Source organism: Poecilia latipinna, unplaced genomic scaffold, assembly GCF_001443285.1.
Source record: "Poecilia latipinna isolate Pla-1442-1.1 unplaced genomic scaffold, P_latipinna-1.0 Scaffold328, whole genome shotgun sequence".
In the NCBI taxonomy this organism is placed as follows: Eukaryota; Metazoa; Chordata; class Actinopteri; order Cyprinodontiformes; family Poeciliidae; genus Poecilia; species Poecilia latipinna.
This window is the reverse complement of record NW_015112944.1, coordinates 68,280-91,860: the sequence shown is the minus strand read 5'-3', so window position 1 is coordinate 91,860 and position 23,581 is coordinate 68,280. Positions and strand designations below refer to the sequence as shown.

At 37.6% G+C, this 23,581-nt stretch overlaps 3 protein-coding genes across 5 annotated transcripts in view; 1 reads left to right on the top strand and 2 right to left on the bottom strand.

Moving 5' to 3' along the window:
• On the bottom strand, positions 1-5,744 carry kdsr (3-ketodihydrosphingosine reductase). Its single transcript, XM_015035194.1, has 10 exons — positions 5,177-5,744; positions 3,844-3,933; positions 3,438-3,494; positions 3,268-3,333; positions 3,080-3,175; positions 2,439-2,630; positions 2,068-2,151; positions 1,818-1,901; positions 1,610-1,711; positions 1-811 (listed from the first exon to the last, which is right to left on the bottom strand). The coding sequence occupies exons 1-10, from the start codon at positions 5,363-5,365 to the stop codon at positions 692-694; spliced, it is 1,080 nt and encodes a 359-aa protein (XP_014890680.1). The 5' UTR covers positions 5,366-5,744; the 3' UTR covers positions 1-691.
• A 456-nt stretch (positions 5,745-6,200) lies between these two features.
• On the bottom strand, positions 6,201-16,531 carry vps4b (vacuolar protein sorting 4 homolog B). Of its 2 annotated transcripts, XM_015035192.1 has the most exons (13): positions 16,368-16,531; positions 14,907-15,018; positions 14,568-14,668; positions 12,911-13,022; positions 11,964-12,114; positions 11,756-11,814; positions 11,537-11,656; positions 11,273-11,429; positions 10,987-11,135; positions 9,059-9,140; positions 8,755-8,974; positions 8,526-8,666; positions 6,201-7,669 (listed from the first exon to the last, which is right to left on the bottom strand). In XM_015035192.1, exons 1-13 carry the CDS (start codon positions 16,386-16,388, stop codon positions 7,568-7,570), a joined length of 1,527 nt encoding a protein of 508 aa, XP_014890678.1. In that variant the 5' UTR covers positions 16,389-16,531; the 3' UTR covers positions 6,201-7,567. The 2 variants fall into 2 exon arrangements, with proteins under 2 accessions (XP_014890678.1, XP_014890679.1); XM_015035193.1 differs by lacking the exons at positions 14,568-14,668; positions 14,907-15,018; positions 16,368-16,531 and adding an exon at positions 13,942-14,530.
• A 1,155-nt stretch (positions 16,532-17,686) lies between these two features.
• Positions 17,687-23,581, top strand: part of LOC106949138 (laminin subunit alpha-3-like) — a 73,267-nt gene continuing 67,372 nt past the window's right edge. The window contains exons 1-2 of one of the 2 annotated variants that reach the window (XM_015035189.1): positions 17,687-18,309; positions 18,754-18,906. In XM_015035189.1, the coding sequence (XP_014890675.1) occupies positions 18,034-18,309; positions 18,754-18,906 (429 nt within the window). In that variant the 5' untranslated portion in view covers positions 17,687-18,033. The remainder of the gene's footprint in view (positions 18,310-18,753; positions 18,907-23,581) is intronic. The other variant, XM_015035191.1, reaches the window with a different exon arrangement.

The window sequence follows — 23,581 nt, the reverse complement described above, 5'->3', positions numbered from 1 at the left end:
GAATACAGTTAGATCACTTCACAGCTTAGTACACACACAAAGCACAAAGACAAAACATCATACGGCAAAAACCCCCCACAGAGTTCCAGTCAGAGGCCATTCAGTCAAAAAGGGAAGGTGCTTTGCCTGCAAAGACTTGAGGTACAAAACCTATTTAGTGAAAACTGTAAAATTCTCAGTATAAAGTGGAGATACTTCTGTGGTATAATGTAACAAGATGACTGAAAGTGTAAGCTTACTTTCTGTTTTACATTATAGCTCGCAGTAGGAAGGAATTTTAAGCCATATTTGGTACAACTAGTCAAGCTGTCTTCTGCTTCTCTATGCAAGGAGGGAAGAAAAAAAAAAAAGCACTAGTGTGACTCAGTGCTTCAAAGGAATCACGTATTATAAAAACTGCAATGTTTAGTCTGCCCCTTCTCCTTTCCATTCCTAAAACGAGGAATTCACATTTAAACAAAGGTATTCCCTGTTCAAAGAGGGCAGAGAATGTAAAACTTAAAGTTTAAGAAGAAGTGATATCATCAGAAAGTAAACATAATACACTATATTTTTCTGTTCTTCAGAGATGATATTAAACGTTTGGCTTGCATGTGCATTCCCACCCCAACTGTGTACATTTGTAAAGACGGAGGACAAAGCTGCAGAGGAAGAGGAGCAGTACTGGGCTGTGAGGACGTTAAGGCTGCGGTTACTCCCTCTTGTCGGCTTCTTTCGATTGCTCCCTCTGAATCATGCAGCGGCGTACGATGCTGTCAAAACTCCCCAGGTAGAAGAGGGCGATACTCCGAAACAACCCCATTGTGACAATCTGTGTGAACATTCAAAGTTAGAACCACACATATGGCACACTGGCATGCTTGAGGTCATGTTTTAATCGCATCTCGATAAATTAGAACATCACTCAACAATTTATTTCAGTAGCTGAATTCGGGAATTGAGACTGATACATAATTTGCATTCGACACACAAGTGTGTGTGATATGTTTTATATATTTCTGTCAACTATGGCTTAAAGCTAATGAGACCCAGGCAATCAAAAATATTAACTCATAAGGAGGGTAATCCTGAAGAAGGGACTGCTAAAGAAGATGGCAGTTCATGTGGTGCTGTATCCAAAGATATTACTGGAAAAGCGAGTGGAAGGAAAAAGTGTGGTAGAAAAAAAGAAGCAAAAGCAAGAGGGATGACTGCAACCTTCAGAAGACTGTGAAGGTTTGGGGCAGAGTCATAAGTCGTGCTACAATTGTCATGTTTCTTGTAGGCACTAATCTAAAAAGGAAAAGAAGAGCATTGGGCTATCACTCATTGGTTCAAAACTCTTTTCCTCAGTAAGACATGCCGGTGTAGGCCAACATTTATGTATAAAAAAATTATTTTAAACCACTTTTTAGTCTAATTTCCTTAAAAACTTTACTGTGGGTTTTTTTATTAGATATAAGCCATAATCCAAAACTAACAGAAGTAAATGCAACATATACATCAGTTTGTAATTCATCTATACTATATATGAAAAAGAATAACTTTTTGAATTGAATTACTCAAATAAATCTACATCTGAGAAAAAATTTCAAGTTACTGAGCAGCACCTGTGTGTGTACGTTTGTACCTGCTGGAGGCCTTCTGTGATGGAGGTGACAGGTGACATTCCACAGGTGAGAGCTGATAGCATGTAACCATCTGGGCCAACTGAGCTGTTAAAATTTCCTTGCTGCAAAGACAAAAAAAAAACAAACAAAACAAAACAGGAAAGCTTAAACTTCAGCACAATATACATTTTAAAGTTGAGTCAACAGTAGCTGAAAGGATTTTCTTACCACCGCATCCCTGACAAAGATTTTGGCCACTTGGTCAGGCTGCCAAATTCCAGAGGTTTCAGAGATCAATTTGGTCTCTAACGGCTTGGAAGGGAAAGAATGAAAAGCAAAAGCTGTGAGAAATTAGAAATTACTGTCGCTTTAGTTGCTAAATAAAAAAAAATGCTAATCCATAAATAAATACCACAAACTATTCAGTGGAGCTATGTGTCTGTAACCAGATCTTTAGTCCAGATTAAGATTTAAGCACCTTTGATTTGTTCTCTTCAGCCAGTAGTGGAGTGTCCGTGTCGGGTGGGAATGCCAAAGTCACATAGATATTGTAGGGCTTTACCTGAAAATCAATAGCAGCATGACCAGAATATAAATGACAGTAATAGCCTTTCATAATAAACAACCTCCCCCACCCTGCATTTTCTATGATTTTTTTATTTTTTATGCTGGGAGTCATTTTTAAACCCCTCTTCCATTAACATAAGAATCATCCCCTAAAACAGTTCTAAAAATATGCTAAACTATTTGCATATTTCAACTACCTGTATTTTTCAGATAATTTCAGCTGCTGTGTGTCTGATGGGTGTGAAGAGAAAAATCGGTGGGGGTGAAAACAAGCACACAAACCTCCATCTGCAGTGCCTCTGCCAAGCCACGCAGCGCAAACTTGGATGCAGAGTAGGCAGTGTACCCAAACAGGCCGATCTGACCCGCCTGGGACGACACGAACATGATGCGGCCCATTCTTCGCTCCTTCATGGTGGTTATCACAGCTCGAGTCGGATAAACGCTGCCCAGGTAGTTCAGTTCGATCATTTCCTACACAACGTAAGGCCAAAGTTCACATCTAATGCAGGAGGACGGCCCATACTGAAGTGCATTTCACAATTTAAATATGCTTGTACGTGTTCAATTAACAGCTGTAGTGATTTACTTCTTTATAAAATAAGACGATATTAGGGTTTATTCAAATGCTTCTTTTATGGGTCGCTTTTTTTTTTTTTTTGCTTGAACTATTTATAGATCTGTGTTATTGAATGGTTTAGCAACACTAAGTATCCTCCTAAGCAGGAATAAAAGATCAAAATAGAAAACGACTACTCCAAGTCAGGCACTTAAAAAAAAAAAAAAGGTCATTTTCTGCTCAGAAATGCTCAACCTCACATTTCACTTTGCTTTCAATATATAAAATATGCAATATTACTTACAATTAGCAAGTTTTAAAAGATCCTATTAACCTCTTAAGATTAGAAGTCGCTGGCACTCACCTTGAAGCGCTCCACCTCCATTTCCTCAAACTTTGCAGAAATGGACGTTCCAGCGCAGTTTATAAGCATGTCGACAGGCCCGAGCTTCTCCTGAGCCTGCATAGCAACAAAATCCCACTTTTATAACACTACTCTAAATTATTTAGAGAATCTGATATGTCCTATCAAAGCGAAGAGGGTAACATTACCTGTTTTATCACATTTTCCACCTGCGTGTAGTCACTGGAAACATCCACTGATACGCAGAGCACCACCTGAACAGAGAACGAGATTTAAAAAGTCAATCAGATGTGAGGTTCTAAATGAACATGATGAAAACGACCAGACCGTAGGGTGGATTTTTAAAAGATAAAAATACCTGCTTGTCGTTGATGGCATATTTTTCCACCTCTTTCTTTGCTCTTAGTAATTTCTCCTGGAAGAAATGCTGTATGTAATTAATCTATTCTAAAAACATGTTGCTCTTGAAATAAGTTAGTGTAAAGCAACTGCAATACCATTCATATGTATGAGCGTACACTGGACCAAGTGAATTAAACAACATATTTCAAGAGCAATAATTATATCACATGATCACCAAGCGTCAAACAGAAACTAAAGCAAATTTTTTGCACGTGATCGTTCACCTGACATGGAATAAATTCACCTTCACTTGCGCAGGGTTTGACGTAAAACAACAACAACAAAAAAAAAAAAACTAAGAGAGTTGACTGTAATAACAGCTTGTGGAGGACTGGAAGGACTGGTTAAATGTTTGCACTGACCTCGTCTCGAGCGACCAGGGTGATGAATGCTCCTTGTCTGTAGCACTCAACTGCGATGCTTTTCCCAATCCCACTGGAGCCTCCTGTCACCTGATCAATACAGCAGCAACATGCAAAGGTCAGGGAAGCTGAGAGGATGTAGTAGCAGAGTATTCACAGCAAACCTCAAAGTGATGAAAGGGGAGTCTTTATAGACTTTCATTTAAATGAACTGTAGGTTATTTACTGGGCAATAACCATAAAGGTTATTCCAAATGGACAGAGTTACCGCTTAACATATATTCTAGACATTGGCAACGGGACATTTACCAACGGACAATTTATTCCTCTGATATTTCCGCAAATCATGTGACAACACATGCTTCACTGTTTGATTCTTTCATACTGTTTGGAATATGTTGATTAGGAAAAACATCACTTTCAGAGCTTGTTAGGGATCGAAACCACACCTACTCTGAGAGCAGATCTAGAGGAATAAAAGCCAGTGACATTTCCCTTTTGAATCTCGCCAAGTTATTAGCAAGACCTCTCTGTTAGTAGTAGGTATAGGATGGTTAGTGGCATTAAAGTAAGCCAGTGCTAAAACTTTACTAAAAAAAACAAAAAAAAACTACCAAATTAATCCACTAAGTGCTCATGGAAGTGTCAGAATGACTGGGTTTTTAGAGTTATAAAGAATATAGTTATGCAGTACCACCTGTTACTGTGTACAGCGGGTCAGCTGGCAGAAAAAAGGCTAGAAAATGTTTCCATTGGTTACAATAAAGACAAAACTAAAGAAAACTATGACATCAGAATGATCTGTACATCTTTTTTTTTAAGAATGTATGCTTTAATGTAGGAATTAGGCTTATTCACGCAATTTCTCCTTTTTTTCTCCCCCTTTTAACTTGTCAGTAACTCTATAACCATGAATTGATATTGGAGCAACAAATATAAAATATGTAATATATAAATCAAGCCTTGTAAAAAAAATATAAAAAATATAAAAAAAGCCAAGATTTCGCCTGAAAAAAATCAAAGAATTTCGTGCTCAGTTTTCTTTTGTTTTATATATACATGTATATTTATACAGACGTGGGAAATATTTAAAACCAAGGATAGTTTTCCGTTCTACGTAATAACCCCGTTTGTCGTGGGCGTGTCGCTCCATAATTCCCCCCTCAAAAAAAATATACGAGTCGAAACGTTAAAGCACTCCTTCGACCGTAGCAGTGAACATGTCAATGTCTACTCAGAAAATAACTTTTATGTACCGTGTTAAACTGAAGGCGGCTGCACCCTCAATGAAAGAGTGGACGTTAACTACCGTTAACGAAGTAGAGGTACTCACCACGACGTGGGCCCCGTTCAGCTTCAGAGGTTTGGGGCTTATGAGAGGCGATATCATGTACAGCAATAACACAAAAGCAACAATGAAGGCAGCTACGACAAGAAGCATAATGAAAGGTAAAAAGAGCCACCAGGAATGGACGAAGAGCCAATCTACAATCGGTGAACTGAACGCTTCCTCAGAGGACATGGGGGAAACCTTAGCTTGCTTGCTAGCTAGCAGGCCAGTTTCTCCGCTCCGTTATAACAGCTATGAGGCAAGAGGCGGCTCTGGGAGGGGGAGCTGGTGAAGCGCAGACCTCTGGGGAGGGGTCGCTCCAGGTTTTGGCAGCTGGTCAAAGACTTATAACTGCCAGGTTAACGAGCCGTTCTGGACTTTAATCCCTTACGACAAAGCGCTGTCCGTAGAAACTAAAACAAACCGAACTGTGTACAGTAAACGGTCATACTTGGTACTTGTAGTCCTAAAGTGAATGTTTCAACACTGGCTCCTGAGTTCAGAGACAGCAATTCCCACAATGCAACGCATCATTAAGGAACTTTGAACTTCAGCCTGAAACCAGGGAGAGTGACCGTAAGGTTCCGACAGACTAGTATGAAAATAAAATTTATTTCACATTAGTGTAAAATGATGTAGTGGTGCACTGTATGCAGTTTTCTGGCCTATCACCGATATTTAAAGAAGCTGACATACGGATACAATTTTTTTTTTGTCAGAAAATTTAATAAACTCGTTGACATTAGTGGAGTAACTGAGTTGAGTGCAGAAATAACCTGATGGGAAGGTCCGTCAGTCAAGCCTCTCACAGAAGAGCAAAAAGGGGACAGTGGCTGATTTTCAGAACTTTCTAAGGTTTCTCATGTATCAGCAGATTGCTGATCTCCTCAAAGTAAAGATATTGGTGCCGATTTATCTGCAATATCACAGCAGTGCTACTTTTAGTGAAGGAGTGCAAAATTTAGCTTTTAAATCTACAAATTTCACAAATTCCTTTTGCAGTGCATTAAATAAAAATACCATTTGGTATAGCTGTAACTTTTATTTACACTAAAGAAATGAGGAAGAAAACATTGGATGCATCAGTTACCTCTTCTCGCAAGAAAAGGCCCAAGAGTTTGTTACATAAATGTGTAGACATACACTGTAAAATAAGACATCCCCTTAAAAAAATTACAGGAGACAGTTTCCACATCTCAACAGCAACAGAGTACATTTGTATACAATCTCTAAAAGAGCATCGTTGAAATGCACATACATTGTACATTTCTTAGTTGTAGTGACAAAGCACTTGATATATATTAGAAGTATGACTTAATTTAGTAATAAACCAATAAAAAAAAAAAAACAGGCATTTTTTTCTGAAAGGCACATGGTGCAAACTGCCATTTACGGCTATTTGAAGTGTAAGCCCAAAAATGCAAGTCATTTCTGTTACGTACACAAGGTCCTCTTATCTGAGCCATCAATGTCCACCTTTCACCTCTCAATCTTGCTTAAACCAAATATATTTTATTCCAATATAAGGCCTAGATTCTTTTAAGCTTTCAAAGATCATCAGCAAAGCCTTTTAGTATAAATGAATATGTACAGTTGTTTATAGAAAGAAAGCCTTACTGAGTTGTGAAATAATTCAAAGCTTTAGGTCCTTCAGGAATGGTGAAATAATGCTGGTTTACCCACAGTGATGATACTTTCTAAGGCCTGTGTTAATTTTAAATAATGAATGACTAAACATATTTACCTGCAACTAATTTCCTTCAAAACTGCATCAAAAAATTTATCCAGGCTTTTGCATCCAAGTCCGTCTTAAAATTTTATAATCACAACCACTCTCAGACGAGGACGTTTCACTTCCAAAACCTAACATATGAAGATAACGTCTTTGATTTAGACTGTGCAAGGCTTACGCATCGATCTACAGGATAGGGTACAAAACGTACGAATTACCTTATTAAAAGAGGGTTTATGAAAAACAATAATGGAGTTGGAAGTAGTCTGTAAAACCAAAACACAAATGCAAGTTCTAGTTTGAAGTACCCAACTTGCAATAAAGGTGCATGTCTTACAGGTTTCTCAAACATGTTTTAATATTCTGATTATAAATACTTTAGGGCTCTAGTACTTTCAACAAATTAAATTCCGAAGTTTCCAATGGAGGCTCTTTTACGTTTAAGCAAGACAACTATATGTAGCAAGCTTTTGAGTTTCTTTGGACTGGAAATGAAATAATTAAAAAAAAAAAAAAAAATCTTCCACCCTTTTTAAGTGTGTACTTAGGTAACCCATGGGGCTTAGAGAATAAGGATGAGGCAGAGAGAGAGAAATAAGGGTCAAAGACAGTAAAGACACAGTCACACTTTCATTGCTTTGGTTTGGGTCTTTGGATCCGATCTAGCCTTCCTGTCCGAAGTCTTCTGTAAATTTTTTCAGTTTCTCCAAGTCCTGTTCGTTGACTGTTGGCTTTGTGTTGGACAGAGACCTCAGCATGTCAGGCTAAGAGGAGGAGGAAGAAAAAAATGGTTCAAAATAAATCCTTTTATTAGGAGTGTAGAGATTTATAAGTAGGACTTCATTTTTGATCATGCGAACACATACCCTGTTAGATTGTTTTGAATGATCAACTTTGCAATATGAACTCGTCAGTATTTTTTTTTTTCAGCAAACGCAAAAGCACCTCCCTCTGTATGCGAGCAGTAAAGTACCTAAATTGCCCTGGTCTTGTTTTTTATATTATAGGACTATATACATACAGCAGCTGGTAAAGTAAATGCACATTTATAGAAATAGTTACATTTTAAACTATTTAAACCACACTGAGATACAACAATAAACAACCCTCTGTATAAAAAAATTAAACACAATCCTTGAATTGTATTTCCAAGTCTATGGAGATATCAGATTGTCTTTTTAAGGGAGAGTTGCACATCTATACTTGACACAACAACCAGACCGCCTCCAGCCAATACCAATTTCCAGTTTCTTTGTCATCTGACTTACCAATTCAGCATTCTACTGATACAAAACATAAAATAGAAGATGCTTAATGATAGTTTTGGTATCAGAAATTGAAGAATGACAATATTATCTCATTTATGCAAAGCAATCATCTTTAACCTTAATGTGCTTTAAGTTGAACTCAAAAAAGTGCAACCAGATCCATACTGATGATTGTTATCTCTTCTTCTAATATTGGTGGACTTCTCTGCATTGATGCATTTTCCAAATGGGAAAACAACAACGCTGGACATGCTGACTGCTGCTCAGAGCAAATCCAAACAAACTGACAAATTCCAATCTAGATGATTGATTAGTGCATCTCCAATTAACATATTTGTAGTAGTTTTCTTACCATGGACACCACTGGTTCCATTAGCTTCTCTCCAGGGACCTCCATCCAGGTCATTTCAATTGCGTTGGGATCACCAGGAGAGCATGGAGTCAAAAGGTCATCAATGATAACGTTTGGATCAGTTCTGGATTGACCTCGTGCCTTATATTAACAACAGAAAGATTGTGAACTTATTTTTAATGTGTTATGTAGTTGGATTAAACCTTACAGGAGCCTTATGAAGACATACCCGTTTGAAGTGGGTTGCTGACTGGACCTTTCGAACAGGCTGCATTAGAGCGTCTCTGACGATGATGCTGATGTCTGCTCCTGAGTAACCGTCTGTCTTCTTCCCCAGAGCTGCAAAGTCTGATTCAGTGAGACTGTTGGGGGTCGAGCCCAGATTGAGTTTGAACATGAAGGAGCGGGCGTGCTCCTCAGGCAGCGGTATGTAGATCCTCTTCTCAAATCTGAAAGTATTTATTTATTTGCGCTGAGAATAGGATGATGACAACTGGATATTACATAACTTTGAAACATCTGGCAACATTTACCGTCTTCTAATGGCAGAGTCTAGAGTCCAGGGGATGTTCGTGGCTCCCAGCACTAGCACTCCCTCATTATCATTACCCACACCTGTAAGGCAGACAAAGACTTCAATAAAGCAGATTAAAGCCACATACAACTTCCCTGCTGATGTCTTCCGATCTATTTTCCAGATGCAATCACCCCTTATACTTTGCAGGCGGACGCCACTCCCGCGTTTGCAGTTCTCAATTTTCCGTATGTCCTCTTACTTCCAAATGTACCAATCCTCATTATGACCAGACACTCGGATTTTAGTTTCATCAGATCACAGAACATGTTTCCAAAATTGAAGCTCTTTGCAAACTGTAATTAGGCGTTTTATGCTGCTCATGAGAAATAACTTCTTCCTCCTCGAGTGGCCCTTCAGCTCAAGTCCATATGGGACTAGTTTAACTTTGGATAATGACAACTTCTTCAACAATCTGAGTGTTTTGCTTTTGTTCTGGGGTAGATGCACACCAAAACAGCCATTTTTGGTGCACAGAACTTCGTTCCTGCAGAAGGGCAATCATTGGATCTACACATATGGTATATACTGGAACATAATGATTTGCACATACATGGCTGTGAACTTGGCACCTTCAGGGATCTTGAAAAACTGTACTCAAAGATGACAGACTTGGGGAGGTCAACAATTCTCTTCCTGATATTTAGTGCGATTATTTTTGGACTTCTCTTTCATCAGAGCAGGAAGATTTATCATAAAATCCATCTACAGGAATGCCTCCATTTAATTCAATTGTTTTGAACTAACCAATTAATCAAAATCTTATAGAGCCATCACATCACCATCTGGGCTTTCCAAGGTTATTTAAAGGCAGAGTTATCTTAGTGCATACAAATCTCTAACTTTGAAGAAAATAAAAATATCTGGGAAAAAAACCAACTTTATATTAAGCAAAAAAATTAATTAGCTTGATGACAGCATAAATAATAAGCTAAAACAAAAAACATTTTGGCTTATTTATTATTCAGGTTATCTTATTCTACAGAGTATGTAAATGCCTGGTTTCTCCCACATTTAGGAATTTATTGCAATTTCAGTGTTAGTTCTGGAGCTTAAAAGAGCTCCAGCTGTTTTATTTAAAACTGAAGCTTTAAATAAAACAGATTAGAAACTTGTTAAACAAAGTAGTTCCACATTCAAAAGAACTAAGTCATTATTTTAAAACGTCTTTTAATTTTACATTGTAATAAAATTTTGAACAATGTTTAAATTATTGGAACTTGCTTAGACTATAGACTTTTAAAAGTTTGGCCATCACACCCCATTTTTAAAATAAAAACCAGGAATAAACAACAAACCAGGGAGACATTTTATATCAAAACAACAAATAGGACCTTCAATATTGTTTCAGAATTTAAAGACATTTCTTATTTGGCAAGTAACTCCTAATTTTTTTTTGTTTTTGTCTTAACCATATACCTGTAAACTCATCTTTAGAATTAAGATAAAACTTGCCAGCCTACAGTCATTTCACAAAAATAGCTGTCACAGATTTCAGCAGCTCATTCATCCAGAAAGGGAGAGAGCGAAATTCTTACTTCCCCTTTTTCCTTTTCACTGCTTTTGCTGGTTACATTAGCAAGGACACGTGTCTTTAGCAAAAAAGGAGAAAAAAAATAAAACGAGGCTGCTTTGCATAACTTCCTTGAAACTTGTAGCATGAACGGAAATGAAAAAGCAAATGCTTAAAAACTTTTGAAAGAAAAGTAGATGAAGCATTCTTTTCATAGCGACCAGATTAACTTGAGACACTCTTCGTCATATATAATTATGTAACAAATGCATATTACGTAATGTTAAAAAATCTGAGTTTACAATTATATCACACTGACAAATACTCATCATAATCTCTGTTTATTAATCATTGCAGTGACTGTTTACACTCACCCTGCATTTGAACCAGGAACTCTGTTTTAATTCGGCGAGCAGCTTCACTCTCGTTTTCACTCCTAGAACCGCACAACGAGTCAATCTCATCAATAAAGATGATTGAAGGCTTATTCTCCCTCGCAAGGCTGAAAAGAGTCTTGACCAGCCTGCAAAGTGAAACGGGGTGTTTTTAGACACTTAAACAGCAACTTCTTTAAGGCAATTTCTAGATTACCCTATTTGTTATAATTTGTCAGAGAAATGAATCCTTTTTACTTTATGAGTTACTATGTCTACAACTCACTTTTCACTCTCTCCCAGCCATTTGGAGACGAGATCCGATGAAGAGATTGAGAAGAAGGTTGAGTTGTTCGCCTCTGTTGCCACAGCCTTAGCTAGGTACGACTTTCCTGTACCAGGAGGCCCAAAGAGTAAGATCCCCCTCCATGGAGTTCTCTTTCCTGACAGTTGCATAAAGAACTAATTAAGACTACAAATTACTATAATGAAATCATTAATTATGCAACAGACAACTAATGAGACAAACATCTTTTCAAATAACGTATACCTGTGAAAAGGTGGGGGAATTTGATTGGAAGAATAACAGCCTCTTTTAAAGCCTCCTTGGCTCCCTCTAAACCAGCAACATCATCCCATTTGATGTTAGGCTTCTCCATAATGATTGCACCTGTAAAGTAATTGTATAAAATTATTACCAGAAAGTATAAACAGAATGTTTGTCCAGAAACAAAATGTTTATTTATTTTTTTTTTGGTTCAGAACAAACCTGAGAGTTGATTTTGGAATTTCTTTTTCTCTGGATCATCCCCCTCGTCACTTTCATTCCTGGGCAACAACAGCATAAGTATTATAAATCCAAGTTAGCTTTGATCACATTTTTATATTCATGAATGGAAACTGTCTTCTCCAAAAATTTACATGAATAGCACAACAGAAGACACACAGAGAGCCATAGATCACGCCCATTAACACACCCTTTGTCATCGGACTGCGACTCTTTGACAGGCTTAGCAGGAGGAGCTTTGTCTTTCTTCTTCAGATACTCCTTCAGCTTCTCTGCTCTGTCCAGGTACTCTGCACACTTGGCCCGGATGCTCTGTTTTGCTTTGTCTCCTTGGGCCTCATCTGTCAGAGGTTCACAGAAAAGATAGGAAAATAAAGAAGATCAGACTTTGGTATGACACAAGAAAAAAAAATATTATTCTTAGTGTCTGAAAAAATAATAATATTTTGGCTGGGTATGACCAATTCATACCTATATTTAATATACCAACATATTACCATTTCCTTCTTTTATACTCCAGTATTATATATGTTTACTTGAGCCATTGCCCATCATAACGCTTAATGAAATTCTGTATAATTTCCCTAAGAATTTAATATTAATTCTGATCCCTTTTGGGCCAGTCAGTTCTTATGGAATTGGAGATATTATAACCTAAGATCAAATGTAGCTATTACACATGTAGTCAAATAACCACATTTTCTTTGCGAAAACTATGTGAAGATTCTAGATAATTACTGTTAATGCAGTGACAAAATGTCAGTTTGGTGTGGGAGCCTGGAACCTGCATCTCCTAAGACTAGTATTTCATGGCACATAATATTTGACAAAAAATATATAGCAATAAGCTGATACAGGTAATATAAAAAGAGGAGTTAATTTATCTTCATTTTCCATAAATACTGTAAGGATTAAATTAGTCTCATCACAGTCAAGATGTATTCCACTTCTATTTTTTTGTTCTGCAACCCAGATTTTTATATTAAAGCCGAAAGGACTTATTTTTATACTAAACTAGCTATTGTCCAATATAAAATACACAATTTTCCAGAACACTGGCAGCTAAAATAGCTAATTGTCAAGCGATGACTCCTGACCTGCTAAGCAGTTACTAATTTTGTTAACATGTTCTCTCACATTTTACCACATGAAGAAAGTACTGAACAGCAGCCTGATAGAGACGCAGTGCCTCCTCAAAGTTCTGAGCTTTATCCTCCTGAGCTGCCTTGCTGGCGAGATCAATCGCTTTCTGAAATAACAGAGAGAGAACAAAACAATTTTAATTATAACAGCACCTGATGTTAAAAGAAAAACATGCAGCAGATTTATTAAACTAACATATGTATATTATAACCTCATTTATATATATATATATATATATATATATATATATATATATATATATATATAAACAGCTGTACATTAAGCAGAAATTAACATGATACTAAAAAGGATTTAAACATGACTTGACTTATTGTGTAGGTAAACTTTATATACACACTGCCATAATCTCCTTAGATCAGATTTACGGCTATAGCTGTCTTAGTAGGCAACATCACACATATAATAGGGCCCTGTGACAAACTTTCAAAGTTGTTGTTTTATTTCCTTGTCGTTGCGAAACAGAAAAAAAAAAAATAACTACACACACACATATATTACACGTATGTTGGCCATAAGGGAAATATATAGACATATATAACTTTCTTTATCGAAATTAAAATGATCCAGTATGTTCTCCGATCAAACGCATGTATTAAGAGGCCACATAAAACCTGTTAGCTTGTCAAGATAACCTCATTAGCTTCCTTTAGAGTTAGTAAAAGCTCAACAACCGCATTTAAACAGACGTCAGTGCCAGAAACGTCGCAGCAAACACATAAAAATGATGTCAGCCACAGCTGGTCACTTTATTCATCACAAATTAACCACCGACCTGTCAGCTAATTTAGCTAGCAATGCTAATTAGCCTCTATTGTTACAAGCGTTACACACTTTGAACATATTTAAAAGGAACAATATCTTGCAAAAAGTTAAAATATCACCTCACATTTCTGGATTACAATACTATTAACAGTTTAAGTAGAAATATTTAGGCTTAAAAAACTTTTTTTCGAAAGGTTACTGGAGCGCTTTAGCGAAGCTCAAGGGTTGGTCGCAACACTTACCTGTAAATTATTGTTGGCCATAAGGGCTAAATCACTGGCTCAATACCCCACAAAAACGCCACAACAGTGAGGAAAAAATAATTTTAAACAATCTACGTCAAATTTCAGCCGCACATGTAAACTGCCAGCTCGATAATCGAGGTTTAGAGCCGAATTGTTTTCGTTTGTCAGATCGCCTGGAGTCAGATCAGGGAAGCTACTTCCGCATTGAAAAGTCGATGTTCGCGTGCACGGAATGTGATGACGTCAAGACGTCGCTCCAACAACGCCCTTTCCTTTTTGAGAGGAAAACAAAACAATCTCATTTTATTTTACAACAGCAGATTGAAGATAAGTGATAATTTCCGAACATTCCCCTCCAAAAATACAAGTATTTACTTTCTAGAGGTAGTTAGGTGAAATTCTAAACCGAACAAGAATCTATTCTGTTTTCTTCTAATTTTTATTAGCTGGAGTGAAACACTAAACGTGGAGCTCTGAGACAGGAGGTGTACAGGTTAATGTTCTTACCTGATGCTAGGTAAATTTAACAATACTCATTCCTCCTATCACCAATACAAACCATAGTTTGTACTTTTTCATTGCAGACAATAATGTCTAAATGAAATTAAATGCAATGTAATGACCTCTTTATTCTCTAGATACTCTTGTAAGTGTTCCACTCTGTCCAGATACTGTTTACATGTATCTCTAATCTTCTGGTTGCCATCTTTCCCTTGAGGTTCTCCTGAAAAGAGCAAACGAAATTCAAATAAGCGTCACAAAAAGGGAACACTTGTCATGAAATATCTTTTGTTGTATTGTTACCTACTGTAAGAAAATAAAATTATTGTTTGTAGAATCAGCATACAAGCATCAGTCAATCAGTGGGATTAACGAATTAAGGATGATGTACATAGTATGCCAGTAATATAGTAATGTTTTTGTGACATCAGTTATGTCTGCATCCCACCATTTCAACGCACGTTTCAAAATGTGAAGAAAATACTTGACAGCGTGCTGGTAGGATCGAATGGCCTCCTCATAGTTTCCAGCAAGGTCTTCCTGTGAAGCTTTCTGTGCTACAGCAATAGCTTTCTGAAAGAGTAAGAGATTAATCACACTATATTTTGTTAATGTAAAAGCTGCAATTTCTTTCAGTCATGATAAATCTTTTAGCTTATCCTTTTGGAGTTATCACTGTAGATTTTGTTTCTCCTTTTCACCTTATCCTTATTTATCTTCTGTCTCACTAACCCTCTATATATCATAGGAGAGCACTGATTGAGTTAGTTGTTAAAAATGTAGTATTATTAAAATGAGCAGGTCAGACTTTTTAAAAATTAATACAACACAATTTCCGTTAGAACACAACGGCCACAGTGATTTGTGGTGGCAGCACTATCATGTATGGATGATTTTCATCAGCCAGAACAATGGAATGGTAAAAAGATTTCCCGGCCTATTCATGGAATAGTTTAGATCAAAAGATGAAATTGGCAATGATATGAATGTTTACCACTGATTTACTGCAACTACACAACATGTTCGCACACTCAAAAAACTAAAATAACCATTGGGTTTATTACCTTCAGTTTTTTAAATATATATGTCACAACTTAATCTAACATAATCTGAGTTTTGTACAATATATATCAGAGTGGTGTTTGTGTTTGCTACGCTTGGAGTGCAGTGACATGCAATCACAGCCTTGCAATCTACTGCTACAATGAATTTTCAAATAATATTTATTATTACTTTTAAATTAACTGCAATAATGTGTAAATTAACTTTAATGTCCATATTGCCCACTATAGGTTAGAATAAGCCAGTTAGAAACCAGTCCATCATTTAATTGGGAATCTGTTACAAGACTTAAAAAAAAATGGTGTTTACATATTATGAATCTATGCTGACTGAACTTGAGCTTTGAGCAAAGAAAATTTGAGAAAACAAACTAACAAGCAAAGCTGGTTTGCAGTGGGAATGACTTTATGTATTAATGCCAAGAAATATTTCTAAATATGCCTCTGACTAAACAGCGTTGACTAGTTGAACAGTGTGGAGAAATAAGCACAAGGAAGAATGTAGGTCACAACTAGAATCGGAGCGACACAGAGATTTGCTGTGTAGAATATATAGCCACGACTAAACGTGTTGCCATTATAAATTACTGTCCGAGTACATCGAAGTAGCTGTCTCAGATCCCATATCCTAATCTATCAGCCTGATGTAAAATTAAAAACAAAACAAAAAAACAATCAAATTTTGTTCTGTCAGGAAACTGCAGTGGAGCAGGAACATGGCACGAATAAAATACAACTACAGCTACACATTAGCACAAGAAACAGTGAACAATAGTTGGATTTTATATTCTGTCAACCACGCAGACGTCAACATGAAACCAGGAAGCTCGGACCAATCGTTCAGAAAGTTATCCATCCTACCTGGAGATTTGTTGGCTCCATGTGGAGTGGACCATTTAAGTAGAACAGATTGATAAACTAATCCCAGCAACTCTTCCTTGGTGGCTGAACGGTTCCTGTTTGCTTATCGCTGCCCCATCGCTGACATAATGCGTTCGGTCTGGTTGTCCCGTAAGAAGAATGGTAGAAATGCTTGGACCCGAGAACACTCCTGTCAATGAGTCACACTGTGAAACTCATTTAGATCTGCAAGTTCTAAACGAAAGTTGCTAGGTTTCTATTAAAGTCCCAACATATTTTAAAGTTGCTTCCACGTATTCATTTTGACAAATAGCAGAAAAAGTGTCATTTGTTTTGTTTTCTTACGTGAACAAAAGCTCTTTTTACTGTGACCTAAATACAATGCGACAAAGGACGAACTGAAACCAAACTCTAAACTTGAGACAATGTAATGACAAGCTACTCCACTAGAGGACGCCTTCATATAACTGGTATGATATGCGTCACACGTCTGCCTGTTTTCTCTCTCTACTAAATCACCGTTTCTACAATTTGTTTCGAACTGCAAAATGAATAAGAACAGTTGTCAGTTCGTCTCTGGCTCAGAGACTAACGTTGGACCCCACTAATATTTCCATAAATTTATCTGCCAAGTTAGAAGCTTTATGGCTTCAGCCATCAGCTAAACTCTAGATTGCTCTTTTTGACGCAGAGCAAACTTTTATCTACAAGCGGTATGGTCAACAGCAATGAGATCAGGGACATATTATAAGCATAGTGTTAGTTCACGCTTTGGAACACCCAATATTGTCCAATTTCAACTGTCTAGCTGTTCAGTAGTGTTAAGTGAGCCACTTATAGGTGGTCCTCCTTGTTTCAATCTCATCCACTTTGAGGACGTGATGTTACCCTGGCAACAACAGAATGATGCTGCCACCACCATGGTGGACAGTTAGTCCAATGTATAGGGTTTGAAAACCCATATCACTCTTTCAATTTTGGAACAAGTAGTCCTTTCTTGTTCTGCATTATCTCAGGTCATATTATTATTCAAAATTGTTTCATCTATCTATCTATCTATCTATCTATCTATCTATCTATCTATCTATCTATCTATCTATCTATCTATCTATCTATCTATCTATCTATCTATCGACATTAATTCCGATGATAAAATAAACTTCAGAGCTGAAGTGCTGCCTTATAATCTACAACCAGCAGGCAAGCATATGCACAAGTGAAGGTAAGCTTGTTATTAAGGAGCCATAAGAAAACAGAAACACGTGTCTCTGGTGAGGGAGTGAAGGCAGTGCTAATTGTGCCGACAGACCTTTGGCCCCAGCTCGCTCACGGCACACTGAGGAGTTCAGCTCGCAGAGCCTGACACCTGAGAGCTCTGCCGCAGCGACACGCTTCACTTTATTTCGGAACAAGGAAAACTCGCCTCGCTTCTTTTGCGGATATGCGCCGGAAAAGAGGGCACACCTCCAGGAGTGGGACATAAACTTCAGGCATTGTCAGACTCTAAAATTAGCGAAGGTGCAGATCCACTGAAATATCTTCTCGAGTAAGAAAAAAAAAAAAAGAAAAAGAAAAAAAAAAGGAATACATTTCATGGACAGCTCCAGATGACGAGAGCTCCTCCACTCAGGCGGCGGGTTGGGCTCAGCATCTACAAGGATCTCTGATGGAGAACGCTCCGCGGCGGAGGATAGGAGCTCATCTCCGGGCTGTGCTGCTCTTGACCTTTTGGACAACGCTTCTCAGGGACGCGGACGGCCAAGAGACTTTCAATGACTTGACGGGGTTCAGTTTGAATCCGCCGTACTTCAACCTCGCAGAGGGCTCCAGAATATCTGCAACAGCAACCTGCGGCCAGGATGAAACTGGCGCACCGAGAGTTGATTTGTACTGTAAGCTTGTCGGGGGACCAACTCTGGGTCTCCTTACTCAAAATATACAGGTAAGGGAATAAAATAACTCTATATATCTATGTGTAGTGTTTGTTTTTGTCAAATTACACAAACAAATAAACACATTAATATTACGATTATTATTATTATTATTATTATTATTATTATTATTATTATTATTATTGCTCAATTCAAATTGTAAAGACAAACATGGCAGCCTTTATTACACCCCAGGGAGCATTTGCAGCTTTTCCTTGCCCTGACTAACTTGTACAACTGCCAGAAATACTTTTACACTATAGTTTCCCACATTTCCTAGAGGAAGTCTCTTTCAGCAGATCTTCAGAGTTCTCACAGGAATTCCACTCTTAGGAATTCCTGATCCACATGATTAATACTCTCCACCTCATTTGTGAGGTTGATGTGTTGTTGGCTTTTCCTGGCCCTTAAATGACAAAAAAAAAAAAAAAAAAAATAAAAAAATGTGTTCTCAGGGTCAGTTTTGTGACTACTGCAACTCTTTGGATCCAAACAAAGCCCACCCGGTGACCAATGCAATTGATGGGACCGAGCGGTGGTGGCAGAGCCCGCCTCTCTCCAGGGGAATGGTCTACAATGAAATAAATGTTACCCTGGACCTTGGGCAGGTAAGATTATCACGTGCACAAACATTTGTTTTTTTAGCTGTGTCCTGCTGTGTGTGGATAATAACAGGGGTGAACAAGTCTGCAAGCTTGTTGGACTTTTCAGCACTGCAGAAAATAGGAGCTGTAGGGTCTGTGCAAAGCAGCTTTACTTGCATCTGTCCGTCTGAATGGATATTTGCAGTGTTTTTGTTCCTGTTTCCCACTTCGCTCTCTGTTTTTGAACATGCATACTGACTCATAGTGTTTGTGCTACAGGTATTCCATCAGGTGTTACATGATTATGTTTTCAGTGGGAGCTTCATCACCTCAGCAAGCAGTAATCATGCTTTGCGTCTGGAATCCTGCCAGGAATCAGATTCACGCCCCTTTGGCTGGAGAATTTGCCTCCATCACAACCCGTGGCTCTGACAGGAGGTTGGCTAGCAGCCCATAAAACTGCCCCCTCACCCTCGCTTATTTGCTGTGAGGAAAGAAAGGATTGCTGTCTCTGGATTAGAAATCAGAAGCATGCAGAATCGGATTTCAGATGTGCAGGTGGACAAGGGAGCATTGACTGGTTTTGGACAAGCCGCAAAGGCTCCCCCCCCTCTACACCTTTGGCCTCCCTGTGGACACCATGTCTGACAATGGGTGCAGGCTTTTCTGTCTTCTGTTTTTAGCCAGCGTGAGCTGTGCTTAAACCCTACGCTGCTAAATATAGTGTGCCCTGACAAAAGGATGGACACATGCAGGGCCTTTAGAGATGTCTGACTTTAATACAAAGTAATGCTCAGTTTATTTGGGAGCAGGGAAAGCAACATTACTGCATTATAGTGTGCTAAAAAAGAGTGTGACTAGATCTGTGATTCACTACCTCCTGCGCAACACTCACCCCCATCATTGATCATAACCAAAAAAAAAAAAAAAAAAAAAAAAAAAAAAAAAAAAAAAATATATATATATATATATATATATATATATATATATATATATATAACTGCCACTTTTTAAACGCAGTGAGCAAGACTCATATTGCCACCTGTTCTGTTATATTGTTCAAATGTTGTGAGAAGAAAAAATAATCACTGTTTGAAACATCAGACTTGGAAGATGTCAAAGTTGATTTAAAGTAGGCAGGATGCGTCCCAGTGTCTTAATGAACAGGCTTCTGAATTCTTCAGTGTCTTACCACATTTTCATTGTGTTGCAACCACAGGTGTCAATGTATTTTATTGGGATTTTACTGCATGTGCTACATTAGGGTCATTAGCATCATCCATCCTCTACTTAACCCTGACTGGTTTCACTGAACCAGTTGAAGAGGTGTTCAGTTCATAGTTGTTAATAATCTTCCACCTGAATTTTGAGTCTATTTTCACTTTCTCCAGAGTTACCATGGTCTACTTGGCTGCTTCTGAGATTAATATTCTCCTTATTCCAGCTTGTCAGTTCAGGTGGGCGGCGTTGCCTTGGTGGGTTTGCAGTTTTGCTACACTCTCTACATTTTTAGATGAAGATTTGAGCTGACTTCCATAATAAAGTAATACGAAAATAGACATTATACTTTATACTTCTCCAGATTTTATACCTGTCCCCTCCAATGTGTTCTATGGGCTTCGTGATGTGGTGCGTTTATGGTTTCAACTGGACTTAATAAGATTACACTATGCACATATAATTATCTCCTTATAAGGTGATTTCTGGAGGCAGTTCATTACACTGGATTTTATTTAGCGGTAGAAGAGTAAAACATGCTGAGCACTGATGCATTTTTCAGATTTTCTTTTGTAAACCATTTGAATAACCATGTTTAACTTTTACTTCAACTTCAAAATGATGAACTACAGTTCTTTGTGACAAAACTTTGAATATTCAATAATTTATCTGGAGGCTTAACTACCCTTTCCACTGGCTCACAAGAACGCTGTCAAATGTCTGTTCTCTGTGGTTCTTTGATAGCTTTGTAGAATCTTTTGAAACCCACAGGATAAATGATGTGTTTAATGAAAATGTGTGGGCCAGACAGACCTGAATAGGTGCTGTGGTTTCCTTTCAAGACAAATGCAGGTGGCTGTTCAGCTGGTCTCTGTATAGCTCCAAGCAGATACGTAAGATGGTGGTAGAGGCCATGTTTATGTTAAAATGTATGCGGTTCAAAGAAAGGTGTTTTTTTTTTTTTTTTTGGACAACGCTGTTTCCGGTTTCTTTGTTTCAAAATAGGTAATTTGAAGCACATGCTGCCAAAATTACAGCTGAAACAATCTTATCCAAATCTAAACTCAGTAGATTTTTTTTTTCAAGTATGACATATTTGAGTAACCCTTGTATATCTCAGTTACGCTGGTATGGGTTGGTCTGAAATATTATTCAGGTGTGTACTTACGTCTCTGATCCTAACCATAGAACTTGTCCTGAGTTACCTCAAGGAGCTTCAAGCTCTTGCTTTAGGGGAAAAAGTTTGGACAGTTGCCTTGTGATAATTTGACAGATATTAATGTTCTTTCTTTTCTCTGATATTTGTGCCCTGCAATGCTGCCTGCAGGTCTGAAATTCATGTCATATTGTGAAACATTTCATCTATTGCCTAGCACAAATTTTTGTTACCGAACCCCTTGAATACCAAATAAATGGCTGACTGTTGGTGATAAGAATTTGACAGCAATCTCATGATTTACATATGGATGTAATTTTTTTTTACTGTTGTACTTACATTGTAAAGTTTCCCCCAGAAACCTTGCAATGTAACTTGCTAAGCCTGGTGGTTGGGGGCTAGGGAAGTCATGTATCCCGTTGTGTTTTTGAGTTAAAAAAAATGTTTAAAGTTGACAGGAAATTTGAAAATATTCCTTGATAATTATGTGTTATTGAAAGATTGGAAAATTAATACCTGAACACCAACTACAAAGTCTTAAAAAATGCATACATTTTAAAAAGGCTTAAATAAATAAGCAATGATTAGCCTGGTGGGGGCACAAGTAAAGCCTGGTGGCCTGCCAGGCTTATAATACAGTGGCAGAAATCCTGCATTGTCAAAATTCCAATACCTCAGGCTTTTATATGGTCATAGGAGCAGCTAAAAAGACAAAAGCAAATGTGCAAAGCAAATACTCAGTGTAAGACAAACAACTCTATCAAGTATCAGTTGAGTTTAGTGCAAAATATTTCGAGCTGCTCTGCTAAACACCACTGTAAGGAAAAATCTGCCTTCACTCAGAGAACGTATATATTGTTTGCTACTGGCTTTCCTAACTGGTTGTCAGATAAAATTTAGTTAATGATTATTTGCATGTAAATATGAAGGAGCTGATTGTGGTGTGAAATTAATCAGCACCATAAAGATGAGTTGTCCAAGCACATTGATCTTTGCTTCATCAGTAACTGAGGATAATAATTCAAGAACTTGTAGTACAAACTGCGTTGGATGAGAGTAAACCAATCTGGGAATGACAGATTGGCATGTTAAATGCAACTTTGAGAACAAAGTCACTGACTAGGATAACTACCATCAACTTTAAAAGTTACAACAATGTACATCTCTGCTTCTTGTCCTTTTGTACACTGCAGCAACAAAGGTAGTTATTTTTATTAAATTATCACTAAGAATTATATGTGGGCAGCCATATTGGATTATTTTGTTTGGGTTGGTGAGAAAATGTTGACTTTCACATGTTCTTACCTAAACATTTTTCCAACTTTGAACTTGGAAATTTCTACTTCTTGAGTAAAAACAGGACACATAATTATCCTATATCCATCAATCAAAATGTGTGTACTGATGGCATTTGGAATATATGGTTTTCACTGTGGAGGTACTTGTTAAAAAAAAAAAGTTAGAGAAATCTGGTTAAGACCGTTTTTGCATTTTTGATTTACAAAGCAATATATAAAATTAAAATGTCTCTAAAAAATAATGTGAACTTTTCAGAAATCAGCTTAGAATATTTTTCTGTGCCACATCAAGTTCCTCCTGTGACAGGATCCATCTTTTAACTTCCTTCAATTTGAATGGTTCTTTATAAATGCCAATGTGAGCGTGCAAGCTGCTCCCTGTTTGTGCCTTCTTGCCCTTTGACCTATGACCCATGTCAAATCCCTTCTTCAATCTGGAAGTGACCTCTGTGGTCCTCAGTCTGCACATTGTGGAGGAAATTGCAGCAACTCATCAAACTTTGTTGAAAAGTATTGTTGTGGAGGTCTGTTGGGCAGCTTCTGAAAAGTGAATATTTCTACTTTTCTTACATGCAATGGGAAATGACTTCGTGTTTTATCTGGCACAGACTTAAAGGGTTTAGACTTCTGTCTTCTTTCTCTGACCTAAAAAATGCATTTTTTTCCCTTTTATTTAAAAAGCCCCATTCACAAAAAAATAACTTCACTAACAGCAGGATTCATTACCTCTATATATTTCCCACATCTAAAGACGGTTAACAGATATCTGTGCACCATTTAATAAGTTCATTGCACAGGCATTAAACTTCCTGGTCCTTTTCCTGGAAAATTTAGCACTTGTTAAACTATTTACAGGGCACAGTAGGTAAGCCATTGTTCTACTAAACATTTACACCCTGTTTCAGACTGCCAGTCGCTCACTCAGTTTTTTTTTTTTTTTTTTTTTTTTTTTTTTTTGGGGTATTTTTTTGGGGCACTGCCCCCACACTTTTTTTTCTCCTGGGGAAACCCAAAAGTACCTGGTGTG

Bases quoted from the DNA above. Each gene is read 5' to 3' on its own strand.
- kdsr (XM_015035194.1), bottom strand. From the start codon at position 5,365: ATGTCCTCTGAGGAAGCGTTCAGTTCACCGATTGTAGATTGGCTCTTC. The intron at 2,152-2,438 runs GTTTGTGTGCTT...ATTGATTTTCAG, and splicing joins CAGAGGCACTGCAGATGGAG to GTAAAGCCCTACAATATCTA. The intron at 1,712-1,817 runs GTAAGAAAATCC...TTGTCTTTGCAG, and splicing joins TCTTTGTCAGGGATGCGGTG to CAAGGAAATTTTAACAGCTC.
- vps4b (XM_015035192.1), bottom strand. From the start codon at position 16,388: ATGGAGCCAACAAATCTCCAG. The intron at 14,669-14,906 runs GTGCGTTGAAAT...TGCTCTTTTCAG, and splicing joins TTTTCTTCACATTTTGAAAC to GAGAACCTCAAGGGAAAGAT. The intron at 13,023-14,567 runs GTCATTACATTG...CTGTTATTTCAG, and splicing joins AGTATCTAGAGAATAAAGAG to AAAGCGATTGATCTCGCCAG.